Genomic DNA, 16,422 nt, shown 5'->3' on the forward strand with positions numbered 1-16,422 from the left:
GGTCTTTAAGGGTCAGCCCCAGATCTCTTTTCCTCTTGTTCACAGAGTATCTTTGCCTTCTCATTGCTGTCCTTGAATGCTCTACTTTTCCCAAAACTCTCTGATTTTCAGCAACCTGCACCACTCCCTGCTCTCCTTTGTGTCCATCTCCCGCACCCTTCCCTCTCACAGCCAGCCATGAGCTCCCTCTACACCCCACCTGGTAACTCTTCACTCTTTGCCTCTACCAGTTTTGTCAAAGACTCCTTCTGCCTCCTTCCCTGCCATACCAGAAAGAGCACAAAGCTGTGCCATCCCTTCGTATTCTTTGGGCTCTGCTGCTCTGCCTGCAGTCATTTGCCACAGGTAGCTGCTCGTGCAAAAAGTGAGAAAAGTGCAACAGTGAGATGTTACACAGACAGGTGATTAGGGCTGGGCCTCAGCAGTATTTTGCAGAGGCAAAAAAAGAGGATTATGTTCATTCTGTGTTGCCAGCCACTGCAGTACAAGCCCAGTCCCACTTGGAAGCCCTTTGCTATAAATAATGATTCCCAGCTGACATGACCTGCAAAGATTGTTTAAGCAAAGCACCCTGTTGACAAGGCTACACAGCTTTAGCCTGGATCAGGCTGTGAGCTGAAGTTCATGGCTGCTTACAACAGCCTGACAAAGCCAAACACAACAGTGTCACTCTCTGCCTTGGTGTGCAAAGTGACATCAGCAAAGCATGGGCTGGAAATGAGCAGCAAGAAGTTGCATTGCTGCAAGGCATTGTTATTTCCATTTTTCTGGCTTTGAGTGATTTTAATTATGTGATTTCATAGTTGCATTAGCAAAGAAGATTCTACTGTTTTATTTATTTAGTTTTCCTTCTACTATTTGTTATATTCCACCATAAAGAGAGAACGTTTCTTTGTTATCACATCTGAAAATACAGATGTGATATACATCCTGTATACATCAGGAATACACTTGGGCAGGAGGTGAGCTCTACTTTACTTGCACTGTGGACCCAGAAGTTGCTTTCCCCTGTAGTGGGTAACAGACACAAGCAAGCCTGCCCCTTTAATTTTGACCCAGGTTACCTGTCTCCTAGAAAGAAAAAAATCTGAGTGAAGTTGAGGTTAACCAGCTGGGTGAGCAAAACAAGGAAAAGCTGGGACCTGGGACGGGATCATCTTACCTTGCACTGCTAACCTGCTGGAGCTGATAGCTGCTGCACACAGCTGCTCACAGCGACAGTCCTGCTGGCAGGGGAAGTTTTCACAGCTCACTGCTCTCTAAAGCAACTTCGCAGAGCACCACAAAGTACAGTGTTTGCAAATATATACAACTTGCAAACTACACCTTCCCCCTGCATCTTTTTCTCCTTGCAAAAATCAGTGCCTAAAAACTACCTTGAGCTTTTTGCTCTAAGGAGTCAGAGGAAGCAATGAAGTTTTGTCTTTACTGAAAGACACAGGGGTTTTCCTTGTGATTAGTCATCTGAAGTATCTTGGCAACTTTCTTAGTTTTCTAAGGATTCTTGAAAAAAAGAAAGAACCTTAAAGAAATCTTCAACAATCTGTAAGCTTAACACCTGGAAGAAAAACTAGGGAACTGTTTAATAGTGCAGTTGGAATAATTTCCAATCCCCTTAACAAATAACATTATCATAGCTTTGCTGAAGTTCATGGCAAGCTACCAGCCCAGATGTAAAATTTCCTCATCAGTTCTTAATATAGCAGTGGCAGGAAGGGAAGGGAAGGAAATGTATTGCCACAGGTGCCACCATCTGCTCCGTGGTCTGAAAGAGGAATTTTGTTTTGGAGCTTTATTAGCCCATTCTACTCCTCGCTTTCTGAAATTCAGCATTTGCTGGACTCTGATATACTTCAATGCCAAAGATGAGAAACAGGCAAATAAGTAAAATGTGCTGAGGGAGGTTTCTGAAGGCATAAAGAGGAGGCAGACAACAAAATCCCATCACTCTTCCCATGGGAGCTCTGCAACAAAGTACTTTTCGTGTGTCTGTCTTTACTTTTTCTTATCTTAAATTAAATGCAGCTAGATTATTATATGTCCTTGTAACAACATTACCTACCTGAACAATGGTCTCCTCACTACGCCTTTCCAGGTGCTAAGCTACCACTCATTGCCTGCAGGGAAACACATTGAAGAGTCATTAGTTAAAGGTATGAAGTCCAGTTTGATTAAAACCTGTGCTAGATAGGCAAATATGGTCCTAAACAACAAGCTTAGTATGCCTAAGCAGGTGGGCAAAATGAGTTACAACAAGGCTTTCAGATGGGCTAGAGCTGAATCTATGGGTGTAGTCACTACTACCACATCTTCCATCAATTGCCCGAGTTCACAGATGGTCAGGGTTGGAAGGGACCTCTGGAGAACATCTAGTCCAACGCCCTGCTAAAACAGGTTCACCTAGAGCAGGCTGCACAGGACCAAGTCCAGGTGGGTTTTGAATGTCTCCAGAGGAGACTCCACAGCCTCTCTGGGCAGCCTTTCCAGTGCTCGGTCGCCCTAGTTCTATCAGGTTCAACTTCTGGTCAGTCCCCTTGCCCTGAAGCCTCACTAATCCAGCACAGCAATCAGTCAGCTTTCTCCCTAGGGCCTGCTCTGAAAAAGGCAAAGACAAAAAAACCCTCCAAGACAGCAGCAGAGTTCCTTGCAGCCAGAGGTTGCAGCTGAGGAAGGAGAGCTGCTCCTTACACTAGAACAGCTGGCACTGTGCACAGGGTCGTATTTTTAAAGCAAGTGCACAGTCTTTTATAAGCCACCATAAAGAATAGATGCCATCTTGCCTGCAGGCCAGAAAATATATACATATATATATATATATATATATTTATTTATACTGACTGAATGCACATTATTTTATAGGAATAGTGACATTGCTGTGTATGCATGCGTGTGTGCATGGGGGGGGCGGGGGGAGCGCTTTTCTTTGTCCTTGCGGACAATGGCCTGTACACTGAAAGCCCATTCATGTTTGGAGCTTAGGAGTCAAAAAAGCTGAGAAAAACTGTTCAGATAAAATAGTGACTATCTGGTTTAGACACCACAGTAGAAATAATAATAAAAAAAAAAAAAACACAACAAAAAAACCCACAAAAACCAGTAAGTGACAACTTGACAGATGAATGCAGAAAATGGAGCAGAGTCAAAAAGCCATCCTGTTGATTAAAAATTGTTGCCATAAAGATTAAACTGATGTTCACTATGCTTTTTTGTCCTATCTATCTCCAGTCCCTGAGGTTTCCCTCCAGAAGACTTCTTCCACTTTATCCAATGCCACTTTCTTTACTCAGGCATCAAGGATTCTTGGATGCAGGCCATGAGTCTTCCGCAGTATAACACTTTCTTGGTAACTAAAAGCCCACACAAAAGGTGACGTTCGGGCTAGTGTAGGTTCTCCCTTCCATTTTGTCCCTGTACTGTGTGAATGCCCTCAACAGGGTCTAAGTTCCCCATATCCCCAGGGTTACTCTCAGCCCATTCACTCTGCCCCTACTCCCCTGCATCCTGGTTGCCCCCCACGTTTCCTTAGTCCAGTTCTCTCCTGTATCCTCTGACAACCCTTACACAAGCAGTTCAAGTCTTTCTGTGTGCTGACTGGCCAGCCAGCAATCTAAATAATACAAAGAACTGAGGAACCCACACCACACTGTTTTGCTCAATGCAGCAAGTCTGTCTCATCTGTGCTGTCCAGATATTCTAGAAATGTATATATATATATATATAAATAACACTGAGCACATCACTACTTTGTCGAATTCATTTGGAACTGATCAAAAAGCTCTAAAGTTAATACAAAGGAACTGACAAGACAGCACAATGCCCAGGGGACAAAAAGCATCTACGTGAGGTCCCCTGAGTTTTTCTGCAGTGTTTTTCAGGCCAGTGTATTTCTGCAGCTAATTTACTCATATGAAGGCTGCTGGGTTCAGTAGAACTGAACATTATAAATCTGAGTTTTTAATGTCTAACTTATATGGCTGTATGTCAGCGCTCTCTGGACACAAAGGATATTTTCAAATGTGAGTTTTGAGAATGTGTGTGTGGTTTTTAGTAAGGTAAATATTAACACTGGCAAAATTCTGAGGTTTCCATCTTAGATGCCATATTTCTACAGAAAACAAACACATAATGAAATGCAACACCTGTTCTACAGCAAGCCACTCTGAATTCTCCAAAGAAAATTAATTTTGACAAAATACTCCTAAGATTCAGTCTTCCGCTGTCTCAGGATAAATTTGGCAAAGTTTAACCCAATTCCCTGAGACATCTGTTCATTCACATAAAAAACCAAGCTGGAATGGTTTTCTAGCAAGATACTACCTTCTGAGAAACCAAGGCTCTTTTATTTAAAATCTGTGTGAGACAGTAATTGTAGGGAGTTCAATTTCATCAACTCTGTCTGTTCTCATAGCAACCCTGATAAATTGGGCATGAATCCATAGCTGGGGAAATGAATTCACACTTTACAGACTATCTGAACAACATACACACGGTGCTTTCTTCCAGGAAGGTCTGTACGTTGTTATCTTCCCGGCACCCCAGAGCTGTGCAGCCACAAGCATCAGACATGCCTGCACCACTGAATGGAGGCATCTGCAGTTCTCTCACATGAAACTGCTTCTTCTCTATATGCTGAGTCCAGAACCATGTCAGGACTGGCAGGAAGCTCAGAAGTCCCTGTGTGTCCCTTCCCTCCATCTGTAGGTTGCTGGGGAGCAGCACAGATCCAGCCCAAGGGCAGGATGAGGGAAGTCATCATGGAACTTCTCACCTCCAATGCGGAGGGACTGTTTTTACCAGCATGAATCATAGCAACAGTGCTCTGCAGACCTGAAGAGGCTTTCCCTGCACTGACCGGACCTACTGAAGACAGGCTTATCTCTCCTGAAACCAAAGAGCAAGGAGATGGGAACACATCACACCGTGCCCAGACCAGAGAAGAGCACTAACGGCTGACTGAGAGCATAAGCCAAGGAGCAAGGGAAGCTTTTGCACTTTTACCTCAGAGGTCTGCAGAAAATCTTTTTGAAAGACAGGAGAGCTTATTTAATATCAACTCAGTGTCCTGCAGGGAGAACTGTTTTCTCACAGGAGATACACAGTGCATTGCAGGAGGAAGTGGAAGGAGTGACATGAAGAAGGGGTTTGAGATGGCAGGATGGCTGAAGAACCACTGTGGATGTGGGACCCCCCGGTGGGTGACTCCAAAGCAGAGACACTGTGGAGTTCAAAGACACATGTGCAGCTGCAGCTTAGGGCTGGCCTGGCAAGTGTGTCCCCAGCTAGGAGGGAGCCAGAGGGAAGGTGAGGGAGCTACCAGGCATGTCTGACAGAGGTGACTGCAGAAAGAAAAATATTGTGGGGTAACGAAAACAACTGAGGGGCTGCATCTTGAAGGGCAGTATTCCATGAAAGCTGAGGGTTCCCTGGGCTCACGTGTATTTCAGCTGCATTCAGTAAAATATTTTAGCCACATCTATTCCCTCAGCATCACAGATGCAGGCAAGACCTCACCACATGATTGCTGTGAATTACACCGAGAGGGACCGAAGGACCTGAAACACAGTGATATTCCCTTAGTCACTAGTGTTGGGTTGTGCCTTACCAATTCTGATACCCAATTAAACCACAATAGAGAGAAACCTGATGATACTGGAAGGATTAGTGGAGATAAGAAGGTAATGTCATCCAGGCTGGTTTAGATTCAACTCTGAATGAGGAGCAGAGGGTAGGGCAACTGCCTGAGACCATGAGAGGTGACACGATTTCCATCAAGGTGATTGTGAAATGATGTCATGCACCTTCCTGAAAAGAAGGAAGGAGCAGCACCAGAAACTCAGCTGATGCTGGGGCTTCTGATGAAAATACTGTGAGGGAGAAAGGAATGGAGGACACCAGTACTTAGTGAAAGAGACATTATTAAATGTCAGACAATCCTGATGCGGAGGAAGGGCAGACAGCACAGCAAGAGGCCATTGCAGCTGTGTCCAAATGTCTGCAAGTGTTTCAGAATCAAACAGGAGTAAAAGAACAACACACCCCTCAGAAAGGCTAAGGCAGCAGTGTAGTTTACTACTATCAAGCAACACAGAACTAGTAATAAAATTATTTGTAAATGCATCAAAAATGAGAGAAGGGCAAAAGGAAAGTGCTGGCTATTAGCAGGAAGAAGAACTAAGCCCAGGAAGTTTGGTAAAGACTGAAATATCCAGAGCCATTTGGATCAATCTTCACAAAAGGTGATTTTAGCCATATTCTGAATGAAAGAAATTTTATAGTGGAAACAGGAGCACAGGTGTTTGGAAGGGGAAGTAAAATTAAAATGAATAACTCGATGTGAGAAGGTTTGAAATTCGCCTCAGGGATTTTAAGCACCTCTGTGAGCCATGAGCCGTGATGTCTTTGAGTGCACAGACAGACATGCAATGTCCCTGGGAAATGGAGGACAAACACGGAGGCCAGCCTTTCCGTGGAAGAAAGGAAGGCACTGGTAGCACTTTTAAGCTGTTGGTAATGCCTGAAAGATATGAAAACAGATTATCTAGAAGTCAGTTGATAGGCATGAAGTAGATAATAAGATGGCTAAAGGAAATAACAAGGTGGCAGCCAACAAGAAAATCCTGCCCACCTGAGCATTTTCCCTACTAGACCAGTCTGGAAATGGAAGAAAAGGGATTAGAAGACTTCACTCATATCTTCTTCCTATGCTCTCTGTGTGTCTGATGGCAGTCTCCTATTCCTGCCTTGTTCTTCTTTCTCTTCTGAGTTTTCGTGCTCTTCACAGTCTCTCTGTGTCCTACCCTCTTCTCACTTCTCCAAGTTCTTCTCTGGTCCTGCATGTTCCTCTAGTCACTTCAGTCATGACTTCCAAATTTTGCAGCCCACTTCCAGTCTGCATACACTTCTTCCTATTGTTCTTCCACTTCCCTCTTTCTAGCTCTGTTTCTATGGATTCTGGACAGGATAGCCTGTTTCCAAGAAAACATCCCAGCCTTTCAAACCAGTATGATATTTACCTCAAAGCTGAAAATCACACAGCTCAGTAACTCTAAACACGGCTTTTTTGGAGAGCATTTATCAAGCATGAGTGGAGTTTTAATGACTTTCTTATCATAATGATATTAATACAAAAAAGTGAAACTTTCAGATTCTACAAAATATCCCATATGAGATTCTAATGATTTGAAGATACAAGATCAAATATAAAAGACATTTTTACATTTATAGCTCTCAGCATTTGAAAAGCCATTTCTAAGCATCTACTTAGAAGACAAGTGCAAATAAGTAGTGTTATTGCAGAAGTGTTTTATAAGATACTTTGTTTGTTTTAAGAACATTTTAATCAATACAGTTTGTATGATTTTCTGGTTTCCTACAACAATGGATTTATTTTATGGGCATTTATTTATGTTAAAGATATTTATTCAGCCAGTTGATCATATCCTTTCTTCCTTCCTCAATGTAAGGTTTATCTTGAGGATTGATATCTTCTCTTTTGCGATGTACAAACCCATGTGTCTGTCCAGGGTAAATTTTAACTTCATAATCAACTTTACAGTTTTGTTTAAGCTTCTGCTCCAGCAGAGTGACCTGTAACACAGAATGTTCCATGTTGGCTGAGTACGGAGTTAACATGTTATGAATTTACAGTCCTCAAATTGCCCTGTTTTTTTACTTTTCTGAGAGACAGACACAGTGTGTCCATGCCATCATTTTCTCTTCTACTAATTTTATACCCAAATGCATTTCTGTTACTACACTTTATTTAACTAGGCTTCCCCCCGCTCCCCCTCCCCCCCAATAAAATAGTAGCATGTGACTGTACAAAACTGCAAAAGAGTATACGGGTTACTGTAATAACACCTGTAAAGGTAAAAACACCTATTACTCAGTGTCATCAGAAGGTTCGCATGTAGTGATCACTGTACAAGTTACTGCTGATAGGCCCCACCAAAAAAAAAAAAGAAAATCAAGGCAAGGTTTTTAATTAATTTGAAATTGAGGGAGGAGAAGCACAGATACAAAATCAGCAGTTCAAAGCTGCTGGCATTTTTGGCAGGATAATTAAAGCCAACATCACTCAATGAGGGTGTGTCTTCCTCTTTGATCCCCTTGGTTGATAATCATCTTTCTCCAGCCATTCCCCACCCAGGCTCCCCAGGAAGGCTGTTGACAGAGTACCAGAAAGGAGAAGCTCTGCAGGACAGTGGGAGAAGGAAAAGGATAGTCACAGGATTTTTTAATTCTCCTGGAACTAGTGATTCCACCAGTACAGGTGAGAACTTTCTTCTGATTTTATGCACCATCAGTATGATTGAAGAGGGTTTTCTATCCTAAACTTGACAAAAGTCTTCCTTTGTATTCTTGTCCTTTTCCTCCTAGGAACTCTCATATAGAAATCACCCATATTTTGCAACAGAAACAGAAAATATTTTTTAGTGTCACTGTAAAACTTTTTTATTTGGACATAAACAACATAAATTTGTGTAGAAATACTGTAAGAGTGAAAGGGGAAGAAAAGTACAAGTTAGTTTTCTACTTTCTTTTAATTAAATATCAAATTACAAAACAAGCATGAAAAGCATTAAAAAGACAAATATCTCTGATGGGAAACTCACCTGCTCCAATGGGATGTGTTCATCCTTTTCAGCAAAAATGAAGAAGGTGGGATGAAGCAAATTGGATCTGTCCTCAAAGAACCTGATGACACCTAGGGAAGAATGAGCACATATACAATAAGTCATGTTACTTCAAGTGGTTAAATCGCTACCACAACTCTACAGTCAAAATAATGTAATTTTGTGTATAATATATATATATATAAATAAATAAAGTAATGGAATTAAACATGCTTTGCTTAAAAGTCCCTTCGGTTGTGAGAACTTCCTATGATGTGGGATGTCATCCAGTACAGAAAGACTAGCTCTGCCTGAAAACGTCAGGGAAGAATTGTTACATTTGCCTGGTTCTTGTGGTTTTCTTTAAGCACCTGCTTCTGACCACCATCAGAGACAGGGTCCTGTGAAAGATGGACACTTCAGAGCTGCTTGTCCCTAGCCTGGCATGGCCATTTTTAAGACTATTGTAAATATTCACCAGTCCATATAGTTAGAATTGCAGTGTACATAGATTTATACTGATATAAATTAATAACAAATTGATATTGTAATTTTTACAATTAAAATATATTTTAATATATATAAAAACTAACCAGCTACCACCCTGGCCACTCTTATCATTATTTCAATTATTACAACAGAAAAATAAAATTATTCATATGTTAGCAAGTGGCATTGCAGAATTGACTCAGCTGATCAGCAAATCAGTGCAGCAAAATAGTTCCCACAATCATTCTGGAAAAACACATTCAACTTCCTTTCATCTCAACTGAATATAAATTGCCTTGGGTTATAGAGAAGTACAGAGTTTTATAACAAAAATATTAAGGGTAGCATATATGCGTTAAGAATAAAAGTGTGAGAGTACAAAGGTTAAAACAGAAAGTTAAAAACAGTTCACATTAATAACAAGGGACCACTGCCAGCAGTAACATTGAGGAGTAAGTTGTTCATGCCATGATCTGAAGGGCTGCAGCCTGTGCAGCCCCCAGCCCAGATGAGTCATCAGCAAAAGACCCTCCACAGGACAGCAAAAAGGTTGGAAATTGCTGCTGCCGTGTCTTTCCCTGTTAGCCCAGCGGGCGAACAGAGTACCGATGTGTGCCAAATAGGTTTACCAAAACCTAAAAACCAGACAGTGGGCAGCCACCTGTCCTGACTTACGCAGACTGAGGTAAGCAAGATACTGTGGCAAAGATCCACTTCATGGTAACTGTTGGCTCCTAAAAGATATAAAAGATGTACCCAGAAACCATTTTGTCATCACCAGCCAAGAGGAACCTGAGCCATAGGGAGGCCTTGACATTTGGAGTCCCTTGTATGCCATGTAGCACAGAAGCAATCGTGGCCATGCCACTTGAATGCACAGATCTTGCTTGTTATGATTAAGTGCAAAAATGTGAGTGTGCAAAATCAAATTGCTTAAAGATTTTGTAGAATAAAATCACCTTCTTCCATAAGATGTCACACTGAATTTTGTTACAGGAATACTCCTACAGAGTAAGTTCCTGCACCAGTCACGTCTGCTCAGAACATAATAGGTATTTGAGACTTACCATAGAGGGACACCCCCGTCTTTAAATTGGGATTTTTCAGCATCAGATGTTGTACTGCTGCTCCACCCCAGCAAAACCCAATGACACCAATCTTCTTTGCACCACATTGCTCCCTTAGATACTTCAGGATGACATCAACCTCTCTAAGACATGTAAATGAAAGCAAATTAAGGCTCTAGCTCTCTTCCCCTGGCCTCCAAGGTGGCTGCTGCTCAGAGCTGCTGGCTAGGCATCTGTCTGCTTGTGGGAGGCGATAAGTGACTCCTGGTTTTGCTCTTTACTTCACTTATCAAACTGTCTTTATCTCAACCCATGAGTTTTCTTGCTTTGTTCCTCCTGTTCCCTCCGCTGTCCCTCCTGGGAGGAGTGGCAGTATAGGTTCCTGGCTGCTGTCTGGGGTCAACCCACAACTAGTACAACTAGTGTACTACTAGTCATTTCTAAAATACAAGAGAAACTCCAGGGGAGAAGAAAAAGGAGAAAATCAGTCTTCCTAGACTCTGTTACTGGAACCTAAGGTGATTTTATAACCAGCAGTCCAATTAATTTCACAAATGGCAATAGTGGTCTTATAGGCTAACACAAATAAAAGTTTAAGACACACAGCCCATCAAGAGCATCCCATTATCACAGATGTGACTATAGGTAAACTATCTCTCATCAGGGAGACAAATATTTAATGAAATTGTGGAAGTAGATTTGAGATTGTTGCTTCAAAACCAGCAGTAACATACAATCAAGCTACACATCAGATAAAAATGGGAATAATATAGCTAGAAGAATGGGAAAGTAGTATTCTTTGAACCAGCTGGGATCTGGTGGGGAGCAGGGCCAATGTTCCCTAGTGTTTGGGGACTGTGTTTGCACCCTATCTAAAATGCACGGAAGTTGTGGCTACATGCAGGAACTGAATCAAACCGAGGTGGAAGTAGCGAGCTGCATTTTCTAGCCTTTGACGGTTCTTTTCTTTTGAGTCATTCATCTCACTTCTACCCTCTGCACAGGTAAACAGTGGGTGCTTCTATTCTTTTCAAAGTTCTACTTTTCTCCAAAAAGTACCTCTCACATAATCACGAGCTTGACCCACAAACTGCATGAAATTTCTGGGTTTGGACATCCAGCTGTATTTGACCCATTAATAATTTAGGATCTAATCCTGCATCCTTACTGAAGCAAAATTCCCTACAAAAGGAGGTTGTACACTTGCTGGATAGGGAACAATGATTGTACTTGTCTATTTTGCCGGCATTTCGGGTTTTCAGCCAGTCATTGAAAGTTGCCCAGTCATTAGAAGGTTTCCAAGCTTCTTGTCCCACAAAAAAATCTGGGCAGATGGCTCTGCAAGAAACATGAAAACATTTTATGCCCATGAAATAATACTGATAAAGGATTAAAGGGAAGTCCATGTGTACTACACAACAAATTAATTTTGTTGAATATACATAGAATTTAATCTACATCAAAACTGTACAGCAACCCTCATTATTTTTCTACATCTAATAAGGAGACTTAGCATAACTTCTAGATACATATTGCCCTGTTAAAATTCATTAATCTGACAAATTGTAAACTGCAATTGAAAATACTTTGTTTCCTACTGAATGTAAACAAACAAACAAACAAACAAAAAACCTACAGTTTACATGGTACATACATTTGGGCTAGAGGAAATGCTAATCCTGTAATACAGGAAAGAGGATACCCAATATGGTTTTTTCCATATTGGAAGACTTATTTCTTTCTTTGACACAAGCTGGTACAGTTTACCTTCATGGAGTGACTTTCAGCTTCTCTGGAATTTTTACTGTAATGGCAAAGTTGCACAGATGCTACATTGGGAGGAAGGAAGCAGGCTGCTTTGGGTTCATGAGGCATGAAAGATAAAACCAAGATTTTTTTCCTGTTTGGCCTCTCTTCCTCTGTGCTTGCATACTATCTCGCTATGGTAGGACTACCCACCTATGTTAGACTTCTTACACTGTTTTAAGAAACAGGAAACTCTTCAGAGAAACATGTAAGGGAACCCTATGAAATTATTTCTATTTGTATGGTTTATATAAATTCAGGAAATAGTTGGTTCAACAAACTTCCTTATTAAAAAGACACTTTGAAAACAGTAGCATTTCTTACATGTATCCACTAGTTGTTAGCATATCAGCCATGTATCTGGTATTCGGCAGTTGCCATCCAAATATATCATGAATCACAATCACAGCTTTGTCTGTGCTGGCAGGTGGTTTGCAAACATACGCCTTGATGTGCTCAACTTGTACCTCCTGCCCACAGCCTCCATAGTCAAACCTGTCTCCAATATCACATGGGCAGGGCCTCGATTCATTAGCCATGCGTGATACTAAAGAACAAAAATTATTCAGTTGTGAATACCACATCATACCATACTGAAATAGATCAAAACACAGTAGTATCATAGACTTCCATTTTTGAATCATTACAGTGACACTGTGAACATGCTGATTACTGTTAGACCTAAAATGCAACATTAGTTAATAAGCCCACTGGGGTTTTCTTATAAACAATAATCTCTTTAGAATTACTTATATTATGAACTCTACAGAGGGAATCTGGTATATAAATAGGACTTCCATGCTCTACAGTAAGTAATGCAGTAAAAATTATGTTATGACCAACCAGCAACACAACCATCACAAATTATTTAAATAGCAATGAAACCAATTCTTTCACTCTTCATCTTGTGTATGTCCTTGTCAGGAATACATAACTTTCTTTAGCATAGACTGTAAAGGCTTAATACAGGACTTGGTGTTTTCAAGAAAAAAAACCAACCCAACATGGCTACTGTGTAGAAAGATATAACTTACTCTATTACATATATTATAGTACATAATTACACTTAGATTAAACATGGTATTTTTCTTCAGAGACTTAAGATTTTCCATAGCTTACTTTTCCAGTGTCAAGAAATCCTTTTTCTAACCACCTTCAGCCTCAGCTATTGCAAACTTTTGAAGGAGGATACTTAAGGGAAGTGCCAAGAAAAATATGCCAGCAAAAGCCAGAGTATAGAATTGTATTTATTTAAAAATTAATAAGGAATGCATTCAAACTCTAAGACAGGAAAAAAGAAAACTGAACATAAGGAAAAATTCCTTCAGTTGAGGCAAATGTTTTATCAGGAATGTAACAGTAGGGTATAGTTAATTTTTTACAAACTATTGCTTAAACTAAAACAAGCAATTCACAAAGGTCAAAAAATGCCAGCAGATTCTAACAGAGATTTATGTAGCATCTTGGTCTCAAGTTAATGATCTTATGCCATTGACCTTATGTGCACAGAGCATCTGCAAATTATTAAAGAACACAAAGAGAATTTAGATAAAGCTTTACCTAAATGCTCTACCGATAATTTTTGTGTACTAAGAAAACTTTGCTACTACAGAAAGAAGGATGTTCAAACTTTACTATGTTGAATACACTGACAGAGAGAAATGGGGAAAAGCAGATTACTGAACAGTCCCTGACATAGTGGGACTTAAATAGCTGTGGCACTAAAAGGACAGCTTTAGGAAAACAAACAAACAAACAAGCAACCCTACAACCAGGAGTTTTGCACAGAGTTCCAGGGACCAAGATGCTCTGGATTGGCAGACTTTAAAATTCAGACTATCCCAAAAGGTACTAGCAGAGCTAGGGTTGCAGATCCTGTGAGATTTCATTTTCACAGATCAATTCAAGACAAGCTTTATTGTGTTCAAAAGCTGTATTAACTCTGGGCACACATATATACTAATCCTCTACTATATTTTTTTTAAAAAAAATAAGCCACACCCACCCAGAGGTGTTTTTTTTCACATGTTCTAGTCTCATGTATAAGACTTGTGATTTAAAATAAATGTACCACAAAAGAAATATTAATAGGTAAGTATATAAGACAAAATACAGTTTAGAGTTGATAACTAACTTTCCATTCACAAACCATTTCCTTTTGATTAGACTAAAATCAGAAAAATATAATAAACCCAGAAACTTAATATTAAAGAAACATACATTTCAGAACTCCAGAAACACAAATGCAATACCTTCACCAGTCCTTAAAGGCTTTAGTTGCAAACATTTCACATTAGCTGACAAAACGTAAAGCAACATCTAAAACATAAAATATTTAAAGATGCAGATATAGCAGCTGAGGAAAAGAGCTCCAGACACAAGCCTGTGAGGAGTAGTGTTGGCTTGTGTGGTTTATAAGCCATACAGACTTTGCAAGCTTTGTAGCGTAGTCAAAACGTTCCAGTGTTTCAACATTTGCCATAGTATGCATTACATACAAACAGTATCTTCTTCCATTTCTAAGACGTTACTGAAACATTCCTTAAAAATTAAGCCCCCTCCTTACATCCATCAAAGCTATTCTTTTATATCTGTAAACCCATAGCCTTGGTGTTCCACCACCTCCACCTGCAAGTACTTGAGCATTTATTCGAAGACCAAACAGTAACTTCATTTTTCAGAAACATGAACCTACAACCAGAGAAATATGAAGATACTGCTGTGCAGCTCTTTCACTTCCAACAGACTCTCCTGAGTCCTCCTCCTAAGAGGTCTTCCTCACCTCAGCAGGGAAAATAACAGGTTTCTGAACCATCATCTCAAACATTTAGGGGAAAAAAGTAGCCCCCGATAGCATTTAAATCAGCATGCACTCTTTAAAAAAAGCACGTACATAAAAATGAAAGTCCCCTGAACATGCTGAGTCAGACCTCAGCATGCACTTGTTTACATTTCTTAGGAGGAAAAGCCATGAAAGTTTAAAAAACTGAACAAAACCAATACCTACCTGTAGCACAGCAAGTGTGTGAGATAGTAGAGGCGAGTCACAAGAGTTCAGCGTGGATGGTTAGTGCTGAATGTGATCCCAAAAGGAAGTGCTAACTCATAAAAATGAAAGCGGTGAGTGTAAGCATCAGGTTTCTTCAAATAAGAGTTATGTAAGTTACTGCCCTTATCTCTGCGTATTGCAGAGTGACAAAGTTGAAAGTTCTCTCTTTTTAAAGCTGTTAATTTTACTGCTAGCATAGGCAGGGTGTGCTGCTGTGAGGAGCACTGCAATAGCTGAGTACCAAAGCCTCTTTTTAACTTACACAAAATGATATTGAGCATTGGAGGTCTTTTCAGCTTAGGAAACATATTAATGTAGCTGACCAATTCATTTAGATGATTTCTTTTTTTTAAAAGGGTGCTCCTTTGCTTTTAAAGGTCAAGGTGGTATCACTTTTAAACATTATGTTGGCATTATTTCCTCAGACTATTTATCCATTGGTAAAAGACATATCTAAAGTCATCAGAGGGGTGAAGCAGTGAAGTAGAGTTATCATTTCAAAGCTGTATACAGATAAAGCTTATATAGTATGGGGAAAATATTTTCTCTTTCAGAATGAAAATAAATAATATGTAAAAAGGTAACAGTTTTGTAGACCACTGTACATATAAGTGTTTAAAATACATTTGTATCCTTTCACAGGATATTTTATACTTTTTTTTTCCTTTTGAATTAAAGTGACTGCATGATCCTTGTATCCCTCCCATACTAATGATTTTCTTTTTGTTGGATTATTAGGATTATTCTGTAACAAGCTTTATCTAAGGATATTAGCAATCCAAAATTCACTGTTTCCTCAGAGGCACATCTAAAAAGAAGCACTAAATGCATTTTAGCCTACCACACTTTTGCCTTAGGAAAGCAACCAGCCTTGCAATTCAGTCCTCATGTGTAAGCTGTTTTCCCGTGTTCTAAGTCAGTGCTTTTTATTTACAATTCCAAAAATAAAGTCAAATTTTAAAAAAGCCTACCAAAGAACTCCACAGTGGAGTCATAAGGTTCAAAACCCACCCTTTTCTTTTGGTCTGATTTTTTTTGGCTTTTCCCACTTGCATACTACAAACAACACATTATAGCATGCAGGGAGCTTCATTACTCCATAGCAACTTCAAAGAACAGTAGCAAAATACATGAGAGAAAAAATGGCAGTTTAGATCATTCCTAGAAAAGAAAAAAGACAGCAATGTATGCAGAGCCTTCTTGGCTTAATCAATGGAGTTGCTTAATTACATTTCCACTCTCTTAGTCACAGTAATGTGGCTCTGGAAATTTTTCTTTACACATAAGACTATTCCCCTTTACCATAATACTAACATTAAACTCTAGAAATTAAATGGCTTTTACTTTGATATTGTTTCATGTTCCTTGATAGGCAAGCCATGCAGCTTTTTTACTT

The 16,422-nt window shown here is 40.0% G+C and overlaps 1 protein-coding gene across 2 annotated transcripts; it reads right to left on the bottom strand.

Moving 5' to 3' along the window:
- Window positions 1–7,157: 7,157 nt before the first annotated feature.
- Window positions 7,158–15,135, bottom strand: CMBL (carboxymethylenebutenolidase homolog). 2 transcript variants are annotated; one of them, XM_005434480.4, is made up of 6 exons: window positions 14,985–15,135; window positions 12,302–12,524; window positions 11,402–11,509; window positions 10,172–10,314; window positions 8,616–8,707; window positions 7,158–7,587 (listed from the first exon to the last, which is right to left on the bottom strand). In XM_005434480.4, the coding sequence occupies exons 2-6, from the start codon at window positions 12,514–12,516 to the stop codon at window positions 7,408–7,410; spliced, it is 738 nt and encodes a 245-aa protein (XP_005434537.1). In that variant the 5' UTR covers window positions 12,517–12,524; window positions 14,985–15,135; the 3' UTR covers window positions 7,158–7,407. The 2 variants fall into 2 exon arrangements, with proteins under 2 accessions (XP_005434537.1, XP_055561243.1); XM_055705268.1 differs by lacking the exon at window positions 7,158–7,587 and adding an exon at window positions 7,967–8,193 and having other exon boundaries at window positions 14,985–15,075.
- Window positions 15,136–16,422: the final 1,287 nt, after the last annotated feature.

The sequence above is a fragment of the Falco cherrug genome, chromosome 3 (genome assembly GCF_023634085.1).
Source record: "Falco cherrug isolate bFalChe1 chromosome 3, bFalChe1.pri, whole genome shotgun sequence".
NCBI classification, from domain to species: Eukaryota; Metazoa; Chordata; class Aves; order Falconiformes; family Falconidae; genus Falco; species Falco cherrug.